This window comes from Notechis scutatus, chromosome 1 (assembly GCF_049901735.1).
Source record: "Notechis scutatus isolate UNSWTSFEM ecotype Mainland chromosome 1, rNotScu1.2, whole genome shotgun sequence".
NCBI classification, from domain to species: domain Eukaryota; kingdom Metazoa; phylum Chordata; class Lepidosauria; order Squamata; family Elapidae; genus Notechis; species Notechis scutatus.
The window spans coordinates 290,959,349-290,979,940 of NC_142009.1; the positions used below are offsets into that span (position 1 = coordinate 290,959,349).

The window sequence follows — 20,592 nt, forward strand, 5'->3', positions numbered from 1 at the left end:
GTCAATTGCTTACAAGATAATAGGTATAAGTATATACATAGTTATGAATACATGAAATGGGAACATATAAGAAAAATAAAAGAAACAATAGGACAGGGACGGTAGGCACGTTGGTGCGCTTATGCACGTCCCCTACAGACCTCTTAGGAAAGGGGTGAGGTCAATAGTAGACAGTCTTAAGGTTAAAGTTTTGGGGGTTTGGGGAAAAAACTACAGAGTCAGAGTATTCCAGACATTGACCACTCTGTTGCTGAAGTCGTATTTCCTGCAATCAAGTTTGGTGCGGTTAACCTTGAGTTTGTATCTATTGTGTGCTCTTGTGTTGTTATGGTTGAAGCTGAAGTATTCATTGACAGGTAGGACATTGGAATGTATGATTTTATATACCATACTTAGATCAGACCGAAGACGGCGTAATTCAAGGTTTTCTAGGTCTAGAATTTCAAGTCTGGTGGCATAAGGTATTCTACAACGAGTAGAGGACTGGAGAACTCTTCTTGTGAAATATTTCTGGACTTTCTCAACTGTGCTAATATCAGATACGTAATGTGGGTTCCAGACTGATGAGCTGTATTTGAGTATTGGTCTAGCAAATGTTTTGTATGCTCTAGTTAGTAGTGTGATATTACCAGAGAAAAAGCTACGTAGGATTAGGTTAACAACTCTTAATGCCTTTTTGGCTATGTAGTTACAGTGGGCTCTAGCACTTAGATCATGAGATGATGAGTATTCCAAGGTCCTTTACAGAGCTTGGATCATCAACAAGATCTTGACTATTCAGCTTGTATTTTATTTTCTGATTTTTTTTGCCAATATGTAAGACAGAGCATTTATTTGTTGAGATTTGAAGTTGCCATTTGTTTGACCATTCTGATACATAATCAAGATCTTTTTGAAGGGTAGCAGTATTGTCTGTGGTATTGAATAGCTTTACATCATCAGCGAAAAGAACGCAGTTGCTCTTAATATGATCACAGAAGTCATTTATGTAGAGTATGAAGAGAGTTGGTCCTAGAACACTGCCTTGGGGAACACCACTATTGACAGGTACAGAATTTGATAGGACACTCCCAATTTGGAGTTACACTCAAAATTAAAGTGGAAAAAAACACTACAGGCTGATCCAACTTTGATGTAATGTCCTTAAAACAAGTCAAAATGAGGCTCAGTAGTGTGTGTGTGGCCTCCATGTGCCTGTATGACCTCCCTACAACGCCTGGGCATGCTCCTGATGAGGTGGCGGATGGTCTCCTGAGGGATCTCCTCCCACACCTGGACTAAAGCATCCCCCAACTCCTGGACAGTCTGTGGTGCAACGTGGCATTGGTGGGTGGAGCGAGACAGTGTTTTTCTATTATTGTTATATGAATAATGTGCATATAGCATAATTTACTGATATCACTTTAAGAATAATCCTGATGAATAAATACATATGAAATTGTGCTGTAAAAAGGAGTTTAAAAGATAATTCTGTAAAGTTAGTCTCTTATAGCAAAAATAGAGAAGATAAAATATTGTTTATTATCTTCTATCCAGTAGGTTCACCATCCATCTTGCTTTTCTGTCAGCAATAAATATTCAGCAAATTATAGGTTGTATTTAGAAGATCTATTTGGTTGCCCCCTTCACATATCAAAATAATCAACATAGCCTGAGAATTACCTCTTTTGTCATTTCACTCATAAACATCTATTTCAGCAAATGTACTTTACAATTTACCTGGATTAGTATCAGTTTCTTGGGTAGCATCATCTGTATCCTATGAACAAAACATAAATACAGTGACTGTTCATAAAGTATATCTAAATTACACAGAGATGAACTCCAACAAATCAAAGTAATTTCTTCTTCAGCAATTTCCTTTTAAATACTGTATATTGTTGGACAAGCATATTATGGGGATAGTCTAATTTTATATGAACCTAAGTCCAGCTTGATATGAAATGGCAGAATCTGTGTCTGTCTGTGTCTGTGTCTGTCTGTCTGTCTCTCTCTCTCTCTCTCTCTTTGTGTGTGTGAGTGAGTGTGTGTCTGTGTGAGTGAGTGAGTGAGAAATTGACCTTTACAATTCAATATTTTTCATTAGATTAGGCTATTGAAGCCACCTGCCCAATGACCTTTTTGGTGGTAATGATACTATAAAAGGTAAAATACCTCTTTTCTTCATCATTGACAAGCTGTAGAACATAGATGAACAAATTGTTGCTGAACTTAGCACGAACTACTAAAAGTCATCCTATTTGATTAAACATTATTTTTCAAAATGTTTGTATTAAATGTATTAAAATATAATTTAACTATTCTCTCTTCTGCACTATATAAATCAATATAGTACTTTTACAAGATCTGCCTATTATTTTAGGTAGAATATTATACCTCCATTTGTGTAAAAATATGAATTCATAATATGAATAATCTGCCCTTAGTAGGAAATTATATCCTTTCAAGGAAATGCTTTTTAATATACTGTATATTAAAGCATTTCTTTGAAAAGTAAGTTTTTTTAAATAGTGCATGCTTTATGCAGATTATCAGCATATAAACAGGAGAACTACTATGCTATAGTGCTTAAAGTGATAAACTGGAAACAATGTTACCCAAATTCTAGTGTGGCATTGGCCATAGAATCTCAGTTGATAACTTTGGGCCCACTACTTGCTCTTAGTTTAATCTACCTCATAGGTTGTTACTATGGGGAAAAGTAGGAGCACTGTGTGCACCATCTTGAATTACTGAATGAAAGGAAAGATGTAAATCTAACAATAAATAAATCATCTCCCAAATGTAGACTTACTGGAATTTTTTTTTTTTACTCACCTGATCTTCTGGGGATTCAGCTGTAAAATGATAAAACGTTATTAGAATATAAGGATGTGTTTGCATGTCAAATAAAATTGCACATGAGAACTGCTAACCCAGTGGTAATAAACCCATTTCCTATTTTATATAATGTTTCCATTTTTTGAAGAGTTCTATTATTTCCCCTCAGTCATCTTGCCTGTAGATTAAACATACTCAGATACTTACCCTAACCCTAATCCTTGGGCTATTGCCAAGTCACATTTCCCCATCTTATTGGCATACTTTTTATTTTTCCCTCTCAAAAGCAAACTTTTATAAACCTCCTTGTTAAATTTTATCCTATTCATTTCCTCCCACTGTTCAACCAAGGCTAGATCTTTTTAATCTCCACTCTCTTCTAAAATATCTCCCAATTTTGTGTCATTATAACCATCATCATCTGATATTCTGTCTGTTTGTAAATATGCATTGTAGTGTGAGCCAGAATATCATAAATTAAAAAATCAAGTAAAAATTATTAATTAAAGTATCTTCTCAAAATAAATTATTCATTGAAATTAGGGCCTGAAATACAATCATTTTGTGGCATCCTTGGAATTACCAGAAAATTAACGTGTGATGCTTACCTTTTCTTGCTGGTATGTCAGTTGGAGGAAAAATATCTATGACACCACCTTTTAAGACTTCCTGCACTTCCTTCTGTCTAACTGTCCCGTTAGATATTTGTTCACCAGGTCCAGGTCCCCTTTGCTCCTGTGAGCTGAATGAGGGCAGCTCATCAACTTCTGCTTTCCTCAAGGACATCCGAATGTCTGAGTTAGCGTAAGTGTAGCCATGTCCTGCTGGGCAGATTTCCTTAAAAGTTTCTGCAGCCAAAAAGCCAAGAAAAGTAGTCAAGTAAAATTATTTGATTTAAATAATACAAAAAATAGTGAAGCTACAAAAAAGATATGAAATGGCTGGGATTTACAATCTCAAATAAACTAATTCAAAAGTAGTGGATTTCCCCCCCAGTTATACATGTAAGATGTGTGAGGACACATATCTTTTCTGTTAAAGGTGTCTATTTAAATAATTTCTATAATCAAAACATTGCAGGAGAACGTGTTTATGTTATATATACTTGGAACCAGAATTATAAAATGAAATCAGCAGAAAGAATGTAATGTTTGCAGGTTGGATACAACCTCCTGTTAACTGATACAAGAAACTAGGCCTAGTTTTTCAGTGAGAGCAGTCAAGAAAACATAATGACACAGAAATTCTCATTCTGTTATTTTCTATGCTGCCCAGAACATATAGAAAGCCACCCAGAGTCAATATATTTATGAAATGGGTGACTTAAAAATTTAATAATAAACAAGCAAACAAATAAAATTGCATGAAGGTGAAGAGAGCCACAGGAAAGAGAAAACTCTTTCTCTAATGTAGTGTTTTATGACAGCTTTACCTACCAATCTTTTCCGGCCTATTGGCTGCCAGATTAGTGGCAGGTACATCTCCCCTTATTCCTCATAATGGAGTTCGCTGCCCATATATACAAAAGGGCATCAATCTATACACTGAGAAGTAATATATCTCCATTTTCTCTACTTTGTCATGTTTGAATAGATTTTTGGAGCCTTGAACTCCTTTTATGTAATACTGCATATCTTCACTGACTTGAGGCAAGTTTCACTAGATGGCAAAAAGCCAAACCTCTGTATATACAATGCTTCTGAAACCCTGTTTTGGCAGAGAACATGATGGGAACCAAAACAGTTAGCGCAATCACAGGATTTAACATAACTGGACAAAACTAGAAATAATATTTATTTTATTTTTATTTATTTTATTTTATTTGGTTCAAACAAGAAAGCCAAAGTCTTACCAGAGCCCAACAATGGGCAAATCTCACAGTTTCTCCCCCATCCTTGGCCAACACGACTACAGCAGCAGATCTGTTTGGTGATCCGCTGATTAAGTGGCAGTGTACATATTCCTCTTATCACAGAGCGATAGCATGACCCTTGTTCTGTTGAAACTGCCTTGTCCGCTGAAACAAAATTATGGATACCAATTTTTGAAAATTCAAATAAAAGCACAGAATCTTTGTAATTCAAGGAGATCTCTGAAGTTAATTTTCCCATGCTCGGTTGGGTTCTTGTTCAGATAAAAAGCCATTTTTCATATGCACATGTACCACTTTGGAAACAGTAGTATTTACTTCTGAATAAGGAAATTCAGAAAGTCAATGAAGGTTCATAAATTTTATTTTCCTGTCTTAATGTTCCTACTCAATTATTTCACCAAAATAGAAAGGAAATGCAAAGAAACAAAGGATAATTTAACACTGCCATTCATTCTGAACAAAAAATAATTTAAAATGTTACATTCATCATGCTGTAAACTGAATGGTTGAATAGAAGATAAATATATTTAAGTTGCCAGTCCAGACATCTCCTGCTTTAGGATGCTGGCAAACAACTGACTTTATAGATACAGTATTAACAATTATAAGTGAAATAATATAACAGTTTAAGCCTATAAATTTGCAACAAGACTGAATGACTTCAGATTTTAGTTAATAAATCAGTAAGATCTTTCATTGTAAATGAACTAACACTGCAACGTTTTCAGTGTGTTAAATAATGTAATTTTCAGCTTAAATTCAGCTCATTTAAATTACTAAACTATTGAATATTATCTTAAACAGACTGAAAAATGCTCTGTATTTTCATATGTAATTTACTTTAATAAAGTTTTAAGGGGTGGGCCTTTTTAGATGCTCAGTACAATTTTATGCTTCATGTTTCTCATTTCCTATTATCCATATATTGTTGCATTTTTATTAGTACAAAGACCTACAAAAGATAAGTCTGTAAAGATTTTTATAACTACTGTATATTATAAATTTATAAATTGCTTCTCAGATAATCAGAGTTGGAAGGGACCTTATAAGTCATCTTGTCCAACCCCTGGCCCAAACAGGAGACCCTACACCATTTCTGACAAATGGCAGTCCAATCTCTTCTTGAAAGTCTCAAGTGATGGCACTCCCACAACTTCCAAGGGCAAGCTGTTCCATTGGTTGATTGTTCTCACTGTCAGAAAGTTTCTCCTTATTTCCAGGTTAAATCTCTCCTTGTTCACTTTCCATCCATTATTCCTTGTCTGGCCTACAGGTGCTTTAGAAAATAGCTTGACTCCTTCCTCTCTGTGGCAGCCCCTCAAATATTGGAAGACTGCTATCATGTCTCCCCTGGTCCTTCTCTTTACTAGACTAGCCAAGCCCAGTTCCTGTAACCATTCTTCATATGCCTCACTCTCCAGTCCCCTAATCATCCTGGTTTCTCTTCTCTACGCTTCTCCTTCGTTACATCAATCATATTTAGACTGGCATAGAGGGCTTATATCTGGTGGGTCCCACAAGCAGACCTTCTCTGCCATGAAACCCTTTTATGCAAAATTCTCTCTCAGACTCAAAGCTAGATTAACTATATTTATACATTCACTCTCCCATGCCCATAGTTTGTATATATTGCTTTTTAAATATATTTTGATTTTAGTAATTATTTTTAATAATTATTGGATTTTAATTGTTTTTGTTTTATTGTTGTATGCCACTCAGAATGACATCTGCTGATCAACACATTAACCAACTAGCTAGATGTGTGTGTGAGAAAGGGGAGGGAGGGAGGAAGAGAGAGAGAGAGAGAGAGAGAGAGAGAGAGAGAGAGAGAGAGAGAGAGAGAGAGAGAGAGAGAGAGAGAGAGAGATCAGATACTGATAAATTAGGACTGACAGAAAACAGAATCATTTTCAGAATGATATAACCCTTCCTCACAACAGGCTACTGGAAAGTCTCTATTAATATTGGCATTTCTGCTTAAAGAACAAGGAAAGATATTTGCAGTCTCATTCAGTGAGAATAATTACTACATCATATAATCATTTAGGATTAATTCCGTTTGCTATTATTCAATTTAAATTTATTGTGATTTACTGAATTAAAACAGTTATCTACAGAAAAACCATTAAACACTTACAAATACAGTGACTGCGTGATGGGTCCAACATAGTACCAGGCTTACAAGTACAGATGAAGCTGCCTCGGGTGTTCATGCATTCTGCATTTTTACATATGCCTTGAATTGTACATTCATTAATATCTACAAGTAATAAGAACAAATGAAGTTAACCAGGATTCAGTAGTTGTAAAACCATGGAATTAAAGAATTATTTACTTGTAAGGACCTAAGGATCACCTTGTCCAACTCTACAATGTGAAGGAAAAACATTGATGAAATATTTCAAACCTTTTCTTAAAATCTCCAAAATTTGAGAACCTATAATCTCCATAGGTATACTTTCCATGGTTGTACAGATCTCATCATCAGAATGTTTTTTGTTTATATCTAAATAAAATCTAGATAACTAACTGTGTTGGCAAGAAAGAACGAACAATATAGAATATGCAAATATGTTTTTATTGGACAATACAACTTATTCAACTAGAAGATGCAAGACGGATAGAATTCTAGACAGTGCTATTTTGAATACTTGGTTGTATAAATTGACTTTTTGTACAATTAAAGTAACTGGAAATTGGCAAACAAATTTTAATGATAATGGTGATGATAATATTCCCCAACTCCAAAGGAACAATATCTCATTACAGTGCAGGAGCCTGCATGCTCTAGGATACTAGGGGCTATACTGAACAGGTACAACTATGTCAGACAGGTCTTAGCTGAAGAACTAGGGTACATTTGTTTGGAAAACACCTCATTCAATATGATGAGAATACATAATTGAAATTTCATGCCAGAGTTTCTGTCACCTGGATTAACAAATTTCATATTAGATGGTCTGGCTCCTGGGAATTTACTGAAAAATATATGACAGGACTCAGCTTCCTATGCTAGGCAACCAGGGTTACTGGAAGGCAATCAAAAGCAAAGAATTTGGTCAAAGGAGAAAATACTTAATGTTTCTACCAACTGAAACCATCAAAATGAATATAAAAGCAAATATTCCAGCTTTGGAAAGAAAGACATCTAGATTCAAAAATTAGGAAGCAAAAACTTATGGATCAAAGACATGTAATTTTAAAACACAAGTTCTTTATCAATGCTGAATTGGAGGCAATCGAAAAGCAAGCAACCCAAAATTTAGTTTATTTAGAGCTGCCAAGAACTCCCTTTTTAGGGCCCTGTAATCCCTTAATTCAGGATAGTGTAGGGCAACTGGATGGAGCTGAGTGTTTACTGGCTTAATGTACTTCCTGATGCCACACTGAGTTCACAGCACTTTTTTTTTTCTTTGTGCCCTTAGGAGAGAAAAAACTATCACTACCGAGAATCTCAACCTTCCGAGTGGGAGGTGAACATCTTCACCATTAGGCCACCACACCACTCTATTCAAAACTACAAATAATAATACTAACTTGCAGAGTGAGACAAACAGTAGATAGTGAAGAGACTATTGACTATTATCATTATTGATATTAACGAAAAACAATGAGAAGAAATTGAAGATGTTAAAGAACTATAAGCACTATGGATTTAATCAATCAATTAGAATAGAGCTGAAAGGGACCTTGGAGGTCCTTTAGTCCAACCCCCTGTTATACCATTTCAGGTAAATGGTTTTATGGTCTTTTCTTAAAAACCTCCAATGATGAAGCACCTACAACTAATTAATCAAGAACTAACTGGGAATATTAAAGACAGAATGAAAGAAGCTGAAATAATATTTTACAAAATTGTATCAAATTAACAAGATAACTTTGGCTAAAACAGTGAATAATATTAATTAAGATGTTAAAATTACTTCAACTGAAACATTGGCCCAAACAAATCAGCTGATGCACGCCCTAGTCTATGTAACCGTTGAAGAACTGCAGTTTAAAATATAAAGTAATGAAGTTATTGAGAAAGGAAAACCAAAATAGAAAATATGGTTTAAATTAAAGCTAAAGAAATTTGCATAGTTGAGCAATTTGAAGAATTTGATGCAAGAAAACTTGAAAAATAAGAAAAACAAAATTAATCTGTGCATGAAGTACAACCTGGAGAATAATGGAATTGCAGAAGCTTTAGGACAATTGAAACCAAGAGCCATGGTTATTGCAGAAAAGACCAAATGATATGACAAGTGAAAATTCAGTTCCAACAGAATTTGCAGTTTAAATAAAATCAGTATCAGTTATATAAAACCTTTGAAAATAGGATGGAGCGTAAATAATGAAAAGCCAAATGACAAAGAAGAGTTCCTAAATTTTAGAAACATTTGTGGGAAAACAATAGGAGCCACAATAAGAATGCAATAGATAAGCAAGTTGAAAATGCAGTGAAACTACTTGATATAGAAGACATTTGGATAACTGAGGAAATAGTATGAAACCAATCAGAGAAGGTCAAAAATTGGAGTGTTCCTGGAGCAGATAAACAATGGATTCTGGCTAAAACCATTAACAAATTACACTTGAGATTGGAAGACCAGAAGGATAGGGTTTTGGAAGCAGCAGAAAAATGAAAAATGGACAACATGAATAAACAACTGGAAAGATACTTCTAATTTAGAAGAAGGAAAATCAGCCTGGAAACTACAGACCCGTAACCTGTTTGCCAACAACATACAAGCTGCTTATGAGCATAATTGCACATCAAATCTACAGCTGCTTGAAAAGAAATGTTTTACTCCCTTTAGAACAAAAAAGATACTTTGGGAGGGAATAAAAGGAACTGAATTTAAATTTTTAATTTTTAAAAGAATTTAAAAATTCCAAAAAATAACACATTTGTTTATGGCATGGATAAGCCTTTAAAAGGTATTTAGTTCTGTTTCATATAACTGGAGGGAAAATTTCTCAAAACATTCAGCAATTTATGAATATTTCAATAATGATTTGGCAAACAAAGCTGATGTTTAATGGATAAAAATTAGGAGAAGTCAAACTCAAGTGTTCAATTTTCCAAGGTGACTCGTTATCAACTTTACAGGTTGTCTTCAAACTACCACAACAATTGGGACTGGAACTTTCACTGCCAAATAATGTGGTCATTAAGTGAGTCCACCCAATTTTACAACTTTTATTGCAATGCATAATGGTTGCATAATGCAACTAAGTATGTGTGGTTATTAATGTTAAAGGAAATTTATTGTGGTAAATGTTCCTTATAACTGCTGAGAAATATTTCAATATTTTTTTTAATTTTAGATAATACTGAATTCTGCAATATTATATCTCTTATTTCAGAACTGATTTCTCAATTATATTTGGCCTAATCTATGAGTCTTTATCCTGTCATTATAACATTTGACTTATACAAGGTATACAATTCAATCTTCTGTTCTCCTAAGACTGCTTTCTCTCAAAATTTTGTTTTACTCAATCTTCTGATACAATGATTCTTTTGGGTATTAGAGGCTTCTGTTCACAACTAATGAAATATAAGTATTGCAATATTATACTTCTATTGGAGAGAAATATTTCAAAAACTATCAGTGTGGATGATGGGTACAGGAAGAGAACTGTCTATCTAGGAATGTGCTTGGGTTAACTGTATCTTCTTTTACCACACAGCGGTTTCCTTGCTGAACTCCTCAGTTCGTTTGTCCCCACACATATGCTGATGCTTTCCTTGATAATATATGATGTATTTTGTATAATTCTCTGTGCATTTGTACATAAGTTCAATGTGTCCATAAACATTTTGTACAGTTGTATATGTTCATATATGTGCAGTCACACTTATCCTTGTATGCTCGTGTACATACATTTTGTTGTGTTTTCCATTGACATATTCATAGATGCCTTGCATATTTGCATACATATATTTATATTTTACTGTTGTTTTGCACTTCTGGTTGGATGCTAACTGCATTTCGTTGCCTGTATCCATGGCCATGACAATAAAGTTGAATGAGGTGATCTAATCTAATCTAATCTTCCTTGTGTTAAAGAGTGAGATACTACTGGATGGCAAAGAAAATAGAAGTAAATAAAACTTTTTTACTCCATTGGTCTGGGCTAACACAAAGCTAATTAGCTAGGGTAAATGGATTTATGGGCAAGAAGTCAGAGAATTTTAAAAGCTATTTCTAATATAAAAATGCTGCCATGTAAAATAAACCTGCAGAATTAATTTTTGAAGGACATTGTTCTAAAGATTTGTAAAACAAGCAAACAAACGTGACAATTACAGTTACATCATGTTCTAAAATTGTGACTTAATGTGCTCATATTAGCAAAAGACACAGAGAAAAATATTAACCTCTGATTCAGTGATATATCTTCATTTTTTTTGACAATAGTGAAGTCCTTTAAAGGCCAACTCTAGCCATCCCAATTTAATCTTTCTCTTTCCCATCCTATTGGATGATCCTCTGGTATCTCTTTCTCTCAGCCAAATGGTTCTTAATCAGCCCAATGATGCTTTTTCAAAAGGCAACTCATTCCCCACCTTCCAATCAGAGCTGAAGAAGTTTCTTCGATGAGAAGAAAAACATATTCAAAGAAAAACAAGAAAGTTCAGTTGCATCTTGAAAAAGCACCCTTGGGACAATTATGACCTGGATGACTGTGAATCTCCATAGACAATGGCTCTTAATATTTATACATGGTCTTCAAATTGAGATTCTCAATCCAGTCCTGCCAGTCATGGACAGAACATTATTTATAAATTGCCAGAAAGTTATGTGAATACAAACATAGAGAAAATAGTTCATAAAACACCATCTTCAGAACATGTAGAACTGGGGATACAAAGTGGGATTTTGAATGTTTAAAGAAATTACAAGCTTATGTGCATATCCCTATCCACACAAATTTCATATTATCTATGAGCCTTGTAGATCTTTGATGATGTTCGTTTTCTTCTCTGTCAAAAACATATTTCAGTCTATCTGAATCTAATTTAGTCTTCTATACACCTGCTAATAACTGAGCTCAATTTAACATATATAGGGTTCCCAATCTATTTTGGAATCTTCCCAACTCAACCCATCCTGGCCATTTCACAGCCAATCTACTTTTGGATATATTGCTGAGTCTACTAATAAGCCAAGGATGGCTGTCTGTTAATTGTTAGAAGATCGTTGGCCAAATGCTCTCCAGAAACCACCTTTCAACATGGGTAAATCCTGGCGGACCCCCCTAACGAAGTCTGCTTCTGCCATTAAAATTCCTCCAACAGTAATCTTCCAGAGCATTGTAAGACATTCAAAAGATAGTTCTGTGACAAAATTACCTAACTTGGGGAGGACATGTGCCAATTCTAGGCTAATAATCCAAGATAAAGCACTTCCATTGTGGTCATTGTTCCCTTCCCATGTAATAGACATTTCCTTCTGAAAGCAAGTGCAGTGCAAGAACATGTGTCACTGATATGGTCAATATAGAAAGACATACTAGCTGAGAAATCTGGGAGCTGTATTCCCAATACATTTGGAGAACATCAATTTGGAGAAGACTAACAGCAGGCACCATCATAATCTGATAACTGTACCAGAGGTGGTATTCAGCAGGTTCTGACCAGTTCTGGAGAAATTTTGAGTAGCTTGAAGAACCGGTAAATACCACCTCTGACTGGAGATTTTACAGTATCCTTCTCCTGCCATGCCCACCAAGCCATGTCCACAGAACCGGTAGAAATTTTTTTTGAATACCACCACTGTACTGTACCAAAGCTGTATTATTTCTCTATTCTGAAATAAACCAATCCACTTGTCAAATTGGCGCAACACCATGGTTACAAAGAGCAATTACACAAATGCTTAAAAAAGATGTTGTGTAATGTGTGCATTTCTTTGTTGAACAAAATGAGAACCGAAATATATAGATTTATGCTGGAGGAATCCTGGTCCAATAGTTGCTTCAGATTTATTTTAGTTCAGAATACTTTCTAGGTTAAAAGTTATTTGCCTTGTCAACAGTAACATAAGCTATCACCTCAGTACATTTTTAATTGGATCAATAATAATAATTTGTTATTGATAAAACTAGGAATGAAAACAGTTTTTGCTTCTCAAATTGAGAATTAAGTTATAATCTTTTCTCAGACCTAATGAGTCTGAGGAAAAGGTTGCCTTTACTTTAAGAGTCACATTAATTTTAATGAGCTAATTCCATAAAGCAGATGTTTCTTTTTTCAGGGTCACAGAAAGCCTGAAAGAAGCCAGATGCTATGCTCTCACTTCAGTGAGGTCCAAAGTATTCCAAACTATTTTTGAAACCTGTACAACTCCATTGTTTAGCCTGTGTAAGTATAGTTGCTGAATTAACATGCACCAGGCTACACTGTGACTGGCATATTTCAAGATTATGTTTTCAAAGTACTTGCTTTATATACTTACAGAAGTAAAGCAAAAAGATGTTTGAACAAATTTCTTGATAAGCATCTCTGAATCTTAAAATGGCCATCTGTGCATAGATTAGGCCACAACATCCTACACATTAAATGTAAGTACAGCAAAGTATGGTTTCCTCTACATTAGCATTTTAGTATTGTGAAGTTTGCCTCACTCATGTTGTAAAAAATACACTCACAAAAGATATAAAATCCCATCCATTTTACTATTTGTATTTATCAAAAAATAATCTGTCCATGCAGGTTCTTTTGCCTATAGAAAGTATAATCATTTGCATTCATACCATCTTCTAACATATGAAGATGTCTGCATTTTCATTTTAATTTAATTAACTATAAATTGAATTTCCTTTTTAAAAAGTAAATTAGTCTGCTTTCATTATTTAAAACATACACCCTTCTGACACAGGCTGCTTTAATGTAAATTTTCCCAGTGTAAGCACCTTTTAAAAAAATAACTTCCAAGCCGGCAATCATTTTTCAGTAATGCATCTGTTCAGACGTATTCTTAATGGATTTTTGTTCAGTTAGATAGAATTTATTTCATGCTAACAAGTGCAGTGTTGTCAAATCCAGTGTACTTCCAATAAAATTCATGTGGAATTCGTTACACCCTCATCCCCAGCCTGTTATCTGGGTAAGGCCTGCATCTGAATTAAAATACAATGGATACTGCACTGAATTTATTAACTTATGGAAAAATATTGGCAAATAGTGGTGTTAAAATGGATCTGACCACTTAATGGTAATGGTAACTCAGGCTTTCATCATTACTTAGATAAACTATTGCAATACATTCTATGTTGGACTATTCAGAAAAGGCACTTGGTGCAAAATGCACCTGTCTACATACTGGCAGGTGAGAGCCACTTCAGCCATCTGATATATATATTGTGGGTGTCCAATAGATTTCCAGGTATAATTCAAAATGTTTTTGACATTTAAAGTCCTATATAGCTTGGCTTCTAGATACTGTACTTGCAGGACTGCCTTTTCCGGGTGCAACAATCTTGGCTGGTGTTCTTTTCATGACTTGGGCTATTGAATTTAGATCCATAAACACTTGGAGGTGGTGTTTCTTCACAATGTCTCCTATCTTATGGAATAATTTTGCCCCAGAGGCTAGACATTGTAGAGAGGCTAGACCTGTGCCAACTTTGAAATCTGGTTAAATAGTCAGTTTCCAATCTTCTCAGTAATCTCCTTTTACTTTTACACATAGATATACATATGCAAAAAAAAAAAAAAATGTTGTAGCCATGTTTGCCTTAGGTTATAAAAAACAATGTTCTTTACAACATTTACAAGAAATATTATACTTAGAATACACCTGGTTGTTACATTATTAATTACAACTTATCAAACTGTAGAAATTTCACAGTTAAAATGTTGGAAGAATTTCATGCCTGAAGGCAGCGACTATTAACTTCAAAGCAGGAAGGTTCAAAGTTGTCAAATATCAATTGTAAGACATTGTTTAACTACAGGAGATATTTCTATTCTGTAACTAAGGAAACTACAGTGGAGGTGATTAAATAAGTACAATAACAATAATCTGGCACAAATTCTTCATTGTTACCTGAGCAGGTCACATCACTTGACCAGTCTTGCCAAGGAGGAAAAGTTAAGTGGCACCAGGATAGGTTAGTATTTATATGGGAGGAACTCCAAGGCTATATACTAGGGAAGAAGGAGAAGATCAGGAAGAAGGCAATGGACATACACTACTAAAACACAGCCAGGAAAAAAACTTTGTGGTTAAGTCACTGTAATTAGTCACCATTGAGGATATTTTTACCTAAATGAAAGGAGATTAGAAAGAAATGGCTGCCTACCTTGACAATGACTCTGATTCAGTTTCTTGTATCCTTGTGGGCATTCAACATGTCCATTTTCTATTGTTGGATAAGCTAAATGAAGAAAAGGGAAATTGCATCATGGATGGATAATTCAGATCCCCACTTTCACTTTTTTCTTTTCTAATGGGATACACTATTGCACTGTGATGTTGTGCTGTACTGCAGTTTAACATTATTTTGACATCTCACCTTTCCTATGAGAACTCAGAGCACATATATGAAAACTTCTTCTCATTTTATATATTCTCTCCAGTTACAATCCTGCGAGGTATATTGGTATTAAAAAAATGATTGATCAAAAATAATCCAGATAGTTCTGCAATCAAGTTGCTTTCACTAATATAATTTTAACAATGTTTACCACTAAACCATGTTAGTTTTCTCCTAGACATATATAAACATGAATCCTTCTATTCCAGAGAACTTATGTATCATTCACTTTATCATTCACAAGTAATTAGGTACTTCAATCTGCAAAGTAGAGTGGTCTGAAAAATTTTGTTTTCTCCACAATCTGCCAATCCAGACAGTCTGGGGATTGTTGATTTTAATAATTTAAAAGAATAATTTAAAAATTATTCTTCTATAATGGAAAATAGTACTAAGCACTCCAGAAAAATGGTATAATAAAGGTACATTGAATGCAAGTTATTCAGAACACATTGTATTTGAGTTCTTGGTGGATTTGGTGGATTTTTTCAGAACAAATACACTGGTTTTATTTGTTGGTTTCTGAGATATTGTAACTCGGGCAGCAATTCCATTGCATGGATATCACATTATCAACTTTTTATATTCTAATGTCCCTGAAAGTCTATGGAGATTCTCAGTTATCCAGGTCATATTTGTCCCAAAGGTGCTTTTTTTTCCAACAGGCAACTGGACTTTCTTGTTTTTCTGTGAAAATGTTTCACTTCTCATCCAAGAAGCTTCTTCAGCTTTGACTGGATGGTGAGGAATGGAAGGATCACACAGATAAACCTCCAGGTGGCCTTAATGCCCTAAAAGAATGCAAATGACCAGCTGTCTGCAAGGAATATAAATCCTTCCATTCCGCACCATCCAGTCAGAACTGAAGAAGCTTCTTGGATCAGAAATGAAAGATCTTCAAAGAAAAACAAGAAACTTAAGTTGCCTCTTGGGGAGGAAAAAGCAACTTTAGGAAAATGTCCCTGGAAAAATCATTATTTCTCCCTTTCTCCCACCTACTTCATCTATTATTATTGTAAATATTCTATATCATCAGATGGCACTATTACATGATACTTGCAATATCATTTATTATAAGCATTGTCATCATCCTATTATTACAACCAAACATAGGAACAGTCATATATTAGAAATGGACTATGTTTGGGAAAGTAAAGAAAAATACTTTCACTGAAATATGCAGAGGGAGGTAGAGAACACTCAGGCTTGGAACAGTCTGCTATTATAGCCAATCTCAATAAAAATAATTTTAGCCTTCCTGGTCTAGTCCACCTAACAAGGCTGACATTATGATTGTTTGGCACATTCCACTACATGTTTACCTTGAACACCCACCAGAAAATGAGATTTGACTATAATGATTTACAAAGTAAATATTTGCCAGTGCCTTCAAGATTATCTTTCCAAAGTGACCAGATTTATTTTGTCAGGATGAACTTCAAACATAATTTGGAGCAGCTCTCTCTATATAGTAGCACCGACAACCAAAATGCCTGAAGCAAAAGTATTGGTATTGTACAACTTTATACAGGCTTAAAAAAAAAGAAACGGAGCAAATGGACCAAAAGTGCCACTCATTTTATATTTTAACTTATTCATTGCCCTTGAACACACGTTGTGCACTTCTAATCTAGAGCAATATCCAAATTTTACCATTACTGTGGAATTATTTCCTTCCATAAAAGTATCATCAATTACTCAAAGCTGGTTCAGACAGAGTAAAGCCACTAAAACCTTGTCAGAGTGAATCCCTGGATGTTAAAATTCTACTTAATGGCACATAATCAATCATCTGTTGGAGTGATTCTCAGAACTGGGAAAGAGAACTAAGTCACTTAAAGAAAATAAGTCAGATGCTCTGACAGACATAGCTAGTGACCAGACTCATAAATGCAGCCAAAAGAGTTAGCATTTTTTATTCTGTTTATAATTTTCTCCAGAAAGACTAAGTGTGGTTTAGACTAACAGGCAGCTGAAAAATCCCTCCTTGGAAGAAAGTGGAGTATCAGAATTGCCTAAAGATTTGACTAAATGGTGTAATCAAGGCCCATCAAACTCAAGGTGCTTAGATCTGGCCTGTGGGGCCGACCTGGAAACAGTGAAGGACTGGCCCATGGTGCCTCTGCCAGTGAAAATGGAGCATGCAGTCCTCCTGAGCTCTGTTTTCGCTGGCAGAGGGTTGTAGGAGGCTGTTGCAGCTAAAAACGGAGCTTGAGAGCTTGTTTTTGCTGGCAGAGCGCTCGGGCCGCCACAGGCACCCCCGACACAAGTGACGTTGAGCTGGCCACACCCACCCCAGCCCCCCAAGGTCAAACACAATCCTGATGCAGCCCTCAATAAAAATTGAGTTTGACACCCCATGTCTTGATCAACTGTCAGAATGCAATACTTTATGCTTTGTTTTAAGTTCTAATGATCTGCAGGTGACCAAAAACCATGATGTCTCCTAACTTTCTGGATAACATTCTGTTTCCCCCAGATCAATTCAGCATCTTGTTATTCTGCAAAAAACAGCAGTTTTTTTTCAGATAAAAGATCTGTCAAACTATTGGGAGATCAGATGCATATATGCCCCTAGAATAAAGATATCTGTTCTGAAACATAAACAGGAGACATGTTTTATCACAATGGCCAGTCAAACTGTTAAAATATTAACAAAAAATTAAAAATATTTTCTAAATGTGTAGGAAGAATATTATTCACTGGAAAGTCAAAGTATATCATATTGGGTTTCAAGCTTCCATAAAAATTTTTAGACAACTGCACTCATCACCTATCTAGAATCTGAAGTTAATGAATTTGTTTTCCCCCCCTTGTAATGGATCCCTCTTTCATCTACTGACATTTACAGTGATTACAACAACCCTCACCTTAGATTGTTCTGAGTCATTCTTTTTTTACTGTACTTCCCCCAAACTGTCATGTCAATTATTTCAAATAACTAATGACCCCTGCATCTCCGGTAACATTTTGATGCTTTTCTCTCTCTCTTTTCCTTTGTCTGAGCAATTCCAATGGAGGTTCTAAGTCTATACCAGGCCCCTGTTTGGCTGTATGTGAATCCACTCTAAAAGCAAAAGACCATAAACATCTTCATTTTAAATTGTGAAACATTAAATAATATAATATTATGTTAACCCCAGCAGTATTCTTTGCAAAGTTGTTGATCCTCTTGAGTTTCTCATTCATTGAAATAAAGCAATGGATCTCTCTAGTCTGTAAACAGCACAAAATAAAATAATTGTATCACAGATACTTAGATCCAAGGCTAAGCCACTTAAATAAACTTAACAGAAAAAAAAATCTTTCCATTCCTGATGTCATCCTCAGAATCTTAACAAACTCTCGTGAGTATATGGCAGATCCAAAGTTCCCTGGAGACCTCTTGATTAAAAATAGAGAATCTGGGGACATTCATTGGACATACAGCAGTCTCAAAGATTCCTCCCATGTTGTACAGGAGCATCTGGATACAATTGTTAGGGACACTGGTGGACATAGAATGAAGGAAGGAGTCGGAAACCTTATTTTGGTAAACTTTCTGCAGTTAAATTTTCTTAGGGCAGACTTCTTAGAGAATTCGTCTGCAGATTATCAGGAAATACTTTAACTCTACCTGTATGCAAACTCTGAAGTGAGTATGAAGATTTTATTTCTGCTAACTTTCAAAGAATCTAAGATGTTGCTTGAATGTCAGCCATTCCTCCGGATCTTTCAGGGTGTCAAGTTCTCAATTATAAGGACTGGTTTGCAAACATATTTGTTACTAGCCACACTCTTTGATGTGTAAGATATTAGGCTATATGTCTGATACAATGCTCCAAGTACCTTATATGATATAATTAAATGCAGCTGTGTATAAAAGAATATGGCTTGAGGGGTAACAGAAGCCTGAACATATTTATTAATATGAATAATGAATACCTACAAACACCATGCAGATTTACAAAGCTGCATGTTGAAATAGCTATATGCTTGAGATCAATTCATCAGATGGGGTCCAACATGATTTCTTGGGGGTATGTTTGTCACCACTTGCCCCACCAGTTCCACCACTTCCACTACAGCAAATCCCCTTTTAACAATTTAGTTTGCTGTACACAAAGCATATGAGGCTAATGCTTTTTTCTTTTTTCCTGGAAGGAATCCTCATTTGAATGGCTTTCAGTCAGTCAGTTAAACATTTTATCAAAATAGTGCTATGCTCGTGAATTAAAGTGCTTTAAATGTTTCAAAAAGCACTGCTTTAAATTCACAACTGATGTAAAACTGTTTAAATACCTAGTAACTTTATGAAAGATGGTTGTGTGAACATTTGGAGAAATAAAAGTTGGGGTGGATTCTTTTAGACCCATCAGTATAATTCTATTACAGCATACTGTATAAGTTTCTTGTTACATAATATCAAGAGCACACTTCAAAAAAAAATTCTAGTGTTTGGAATAAGTTCAGTTGTTTCATTCAAACAATTACACAATTGAGAATCTACTTAAGCAATTAGAATTGCTTGGTTACTCTTTTTTACAATGAAGAACAATTAGTGCAATATTTCCAACTGCTCTTCACTAGAAAAGTCTCATAAAGAAAGTCAATACAATAACTGCACATTAATACAGAGACTTTGCTAACTTTTTAGAGTAGTAAAATGTCTTTCAAATCTTTAGGGATTTTTCAAAAAAATATATAAGTAACCCACTCTTAAATCATTCTGGAATTCTACTTGGTGAAAAAGTTCCTATACATACATTTTTAATGAAATGCTCTACATAAATTCCATTTCAATGAAACCAGTTCTTTTTCCCATTTAAACGGGAACATACTTTCAACATGCTCAGCTTGAATACACAGTCTCTGGGGTACCACTATGACATTCATTGGAAGCATTTCTTTCAGAGGTTTCAATAACTATTTTCATGCCTTTATTAGAGTTATTTTATTATTATTTTTCATAGATGGGCAAGTATTTGGGGTTTCATAATATTTTCCATTCAACCACAATGTTTGGCATGACCACTATAAGAGTGTTCAGCATTCCTCAATGATTCTGACCTTGTCTGGGCAATCTGCCAGCTATTTGCCAACTTAGATTAACTCAGAGGGAGGTTCATTCACAGAATGCATTGAATACCCTGTCCAAAACTATCCATTCCAATACACAGCATTTTTTTTCTGTTTGAAAAAAATGGAACACTTGAAAAAGCTGGAATTATTTATCATTTGTCTGAAAATCTTCAAAAAGTCTAATAAAATTGACTAGAGTAATAGGAAGGCAAATAAGAACTTTACGGCACGAATGAGTGCTGAAATCATAGGTAGACAACCCAGCACCCCCCCAAAAAACCCACTGAATTTTTGGAGTGAAATAA

At 34.9% G+C, this 20,592-nt stretch overlaps 1 protein-coding gene across 3 annotated transcripts in view; it reads right to left on the reverse strand.

Annotated features, from left to right (window-relative positions):
- Positions 1-20,592, reverse strand: part of LTBP2 (latent transforming growth factor beta binding protein 2) — a 104,134-nt gene that overhangs the window by 38,143 nt on the left and 45,399 nt on the right. For all 3 annotated transcript variants that reach the window (XM_026664433.2, XM_087951885.1, XM_087951886.1), the window contains exons 9-14: positions 14,993-15,067; positions 6,831-6,953; positions 4,673-4,837; positions 3,429-3,668; positions 2,818-2,837; positions 1,720-1,759 (exon numbers count right to left, since the gene is read on the reverse strand). In XM_026664433.2, the coding sequence (XP_026520218.2) occupies positions 1,720-1,759; positions 2,818-2,837; positions 3,429-3,668; positions 4,673-4,837; positions 6,831-6,953; positions 14,993-15,067 (663 nt within the window). The remainder of the gene's footprint in view (positions 1-1,719; positions 1,760-2,817; positions 2,838-3,428; positions 3,669-4,672; positions 4,838-6,830; positions 6,954-14,992; positions 15,068-20,592) is intronic.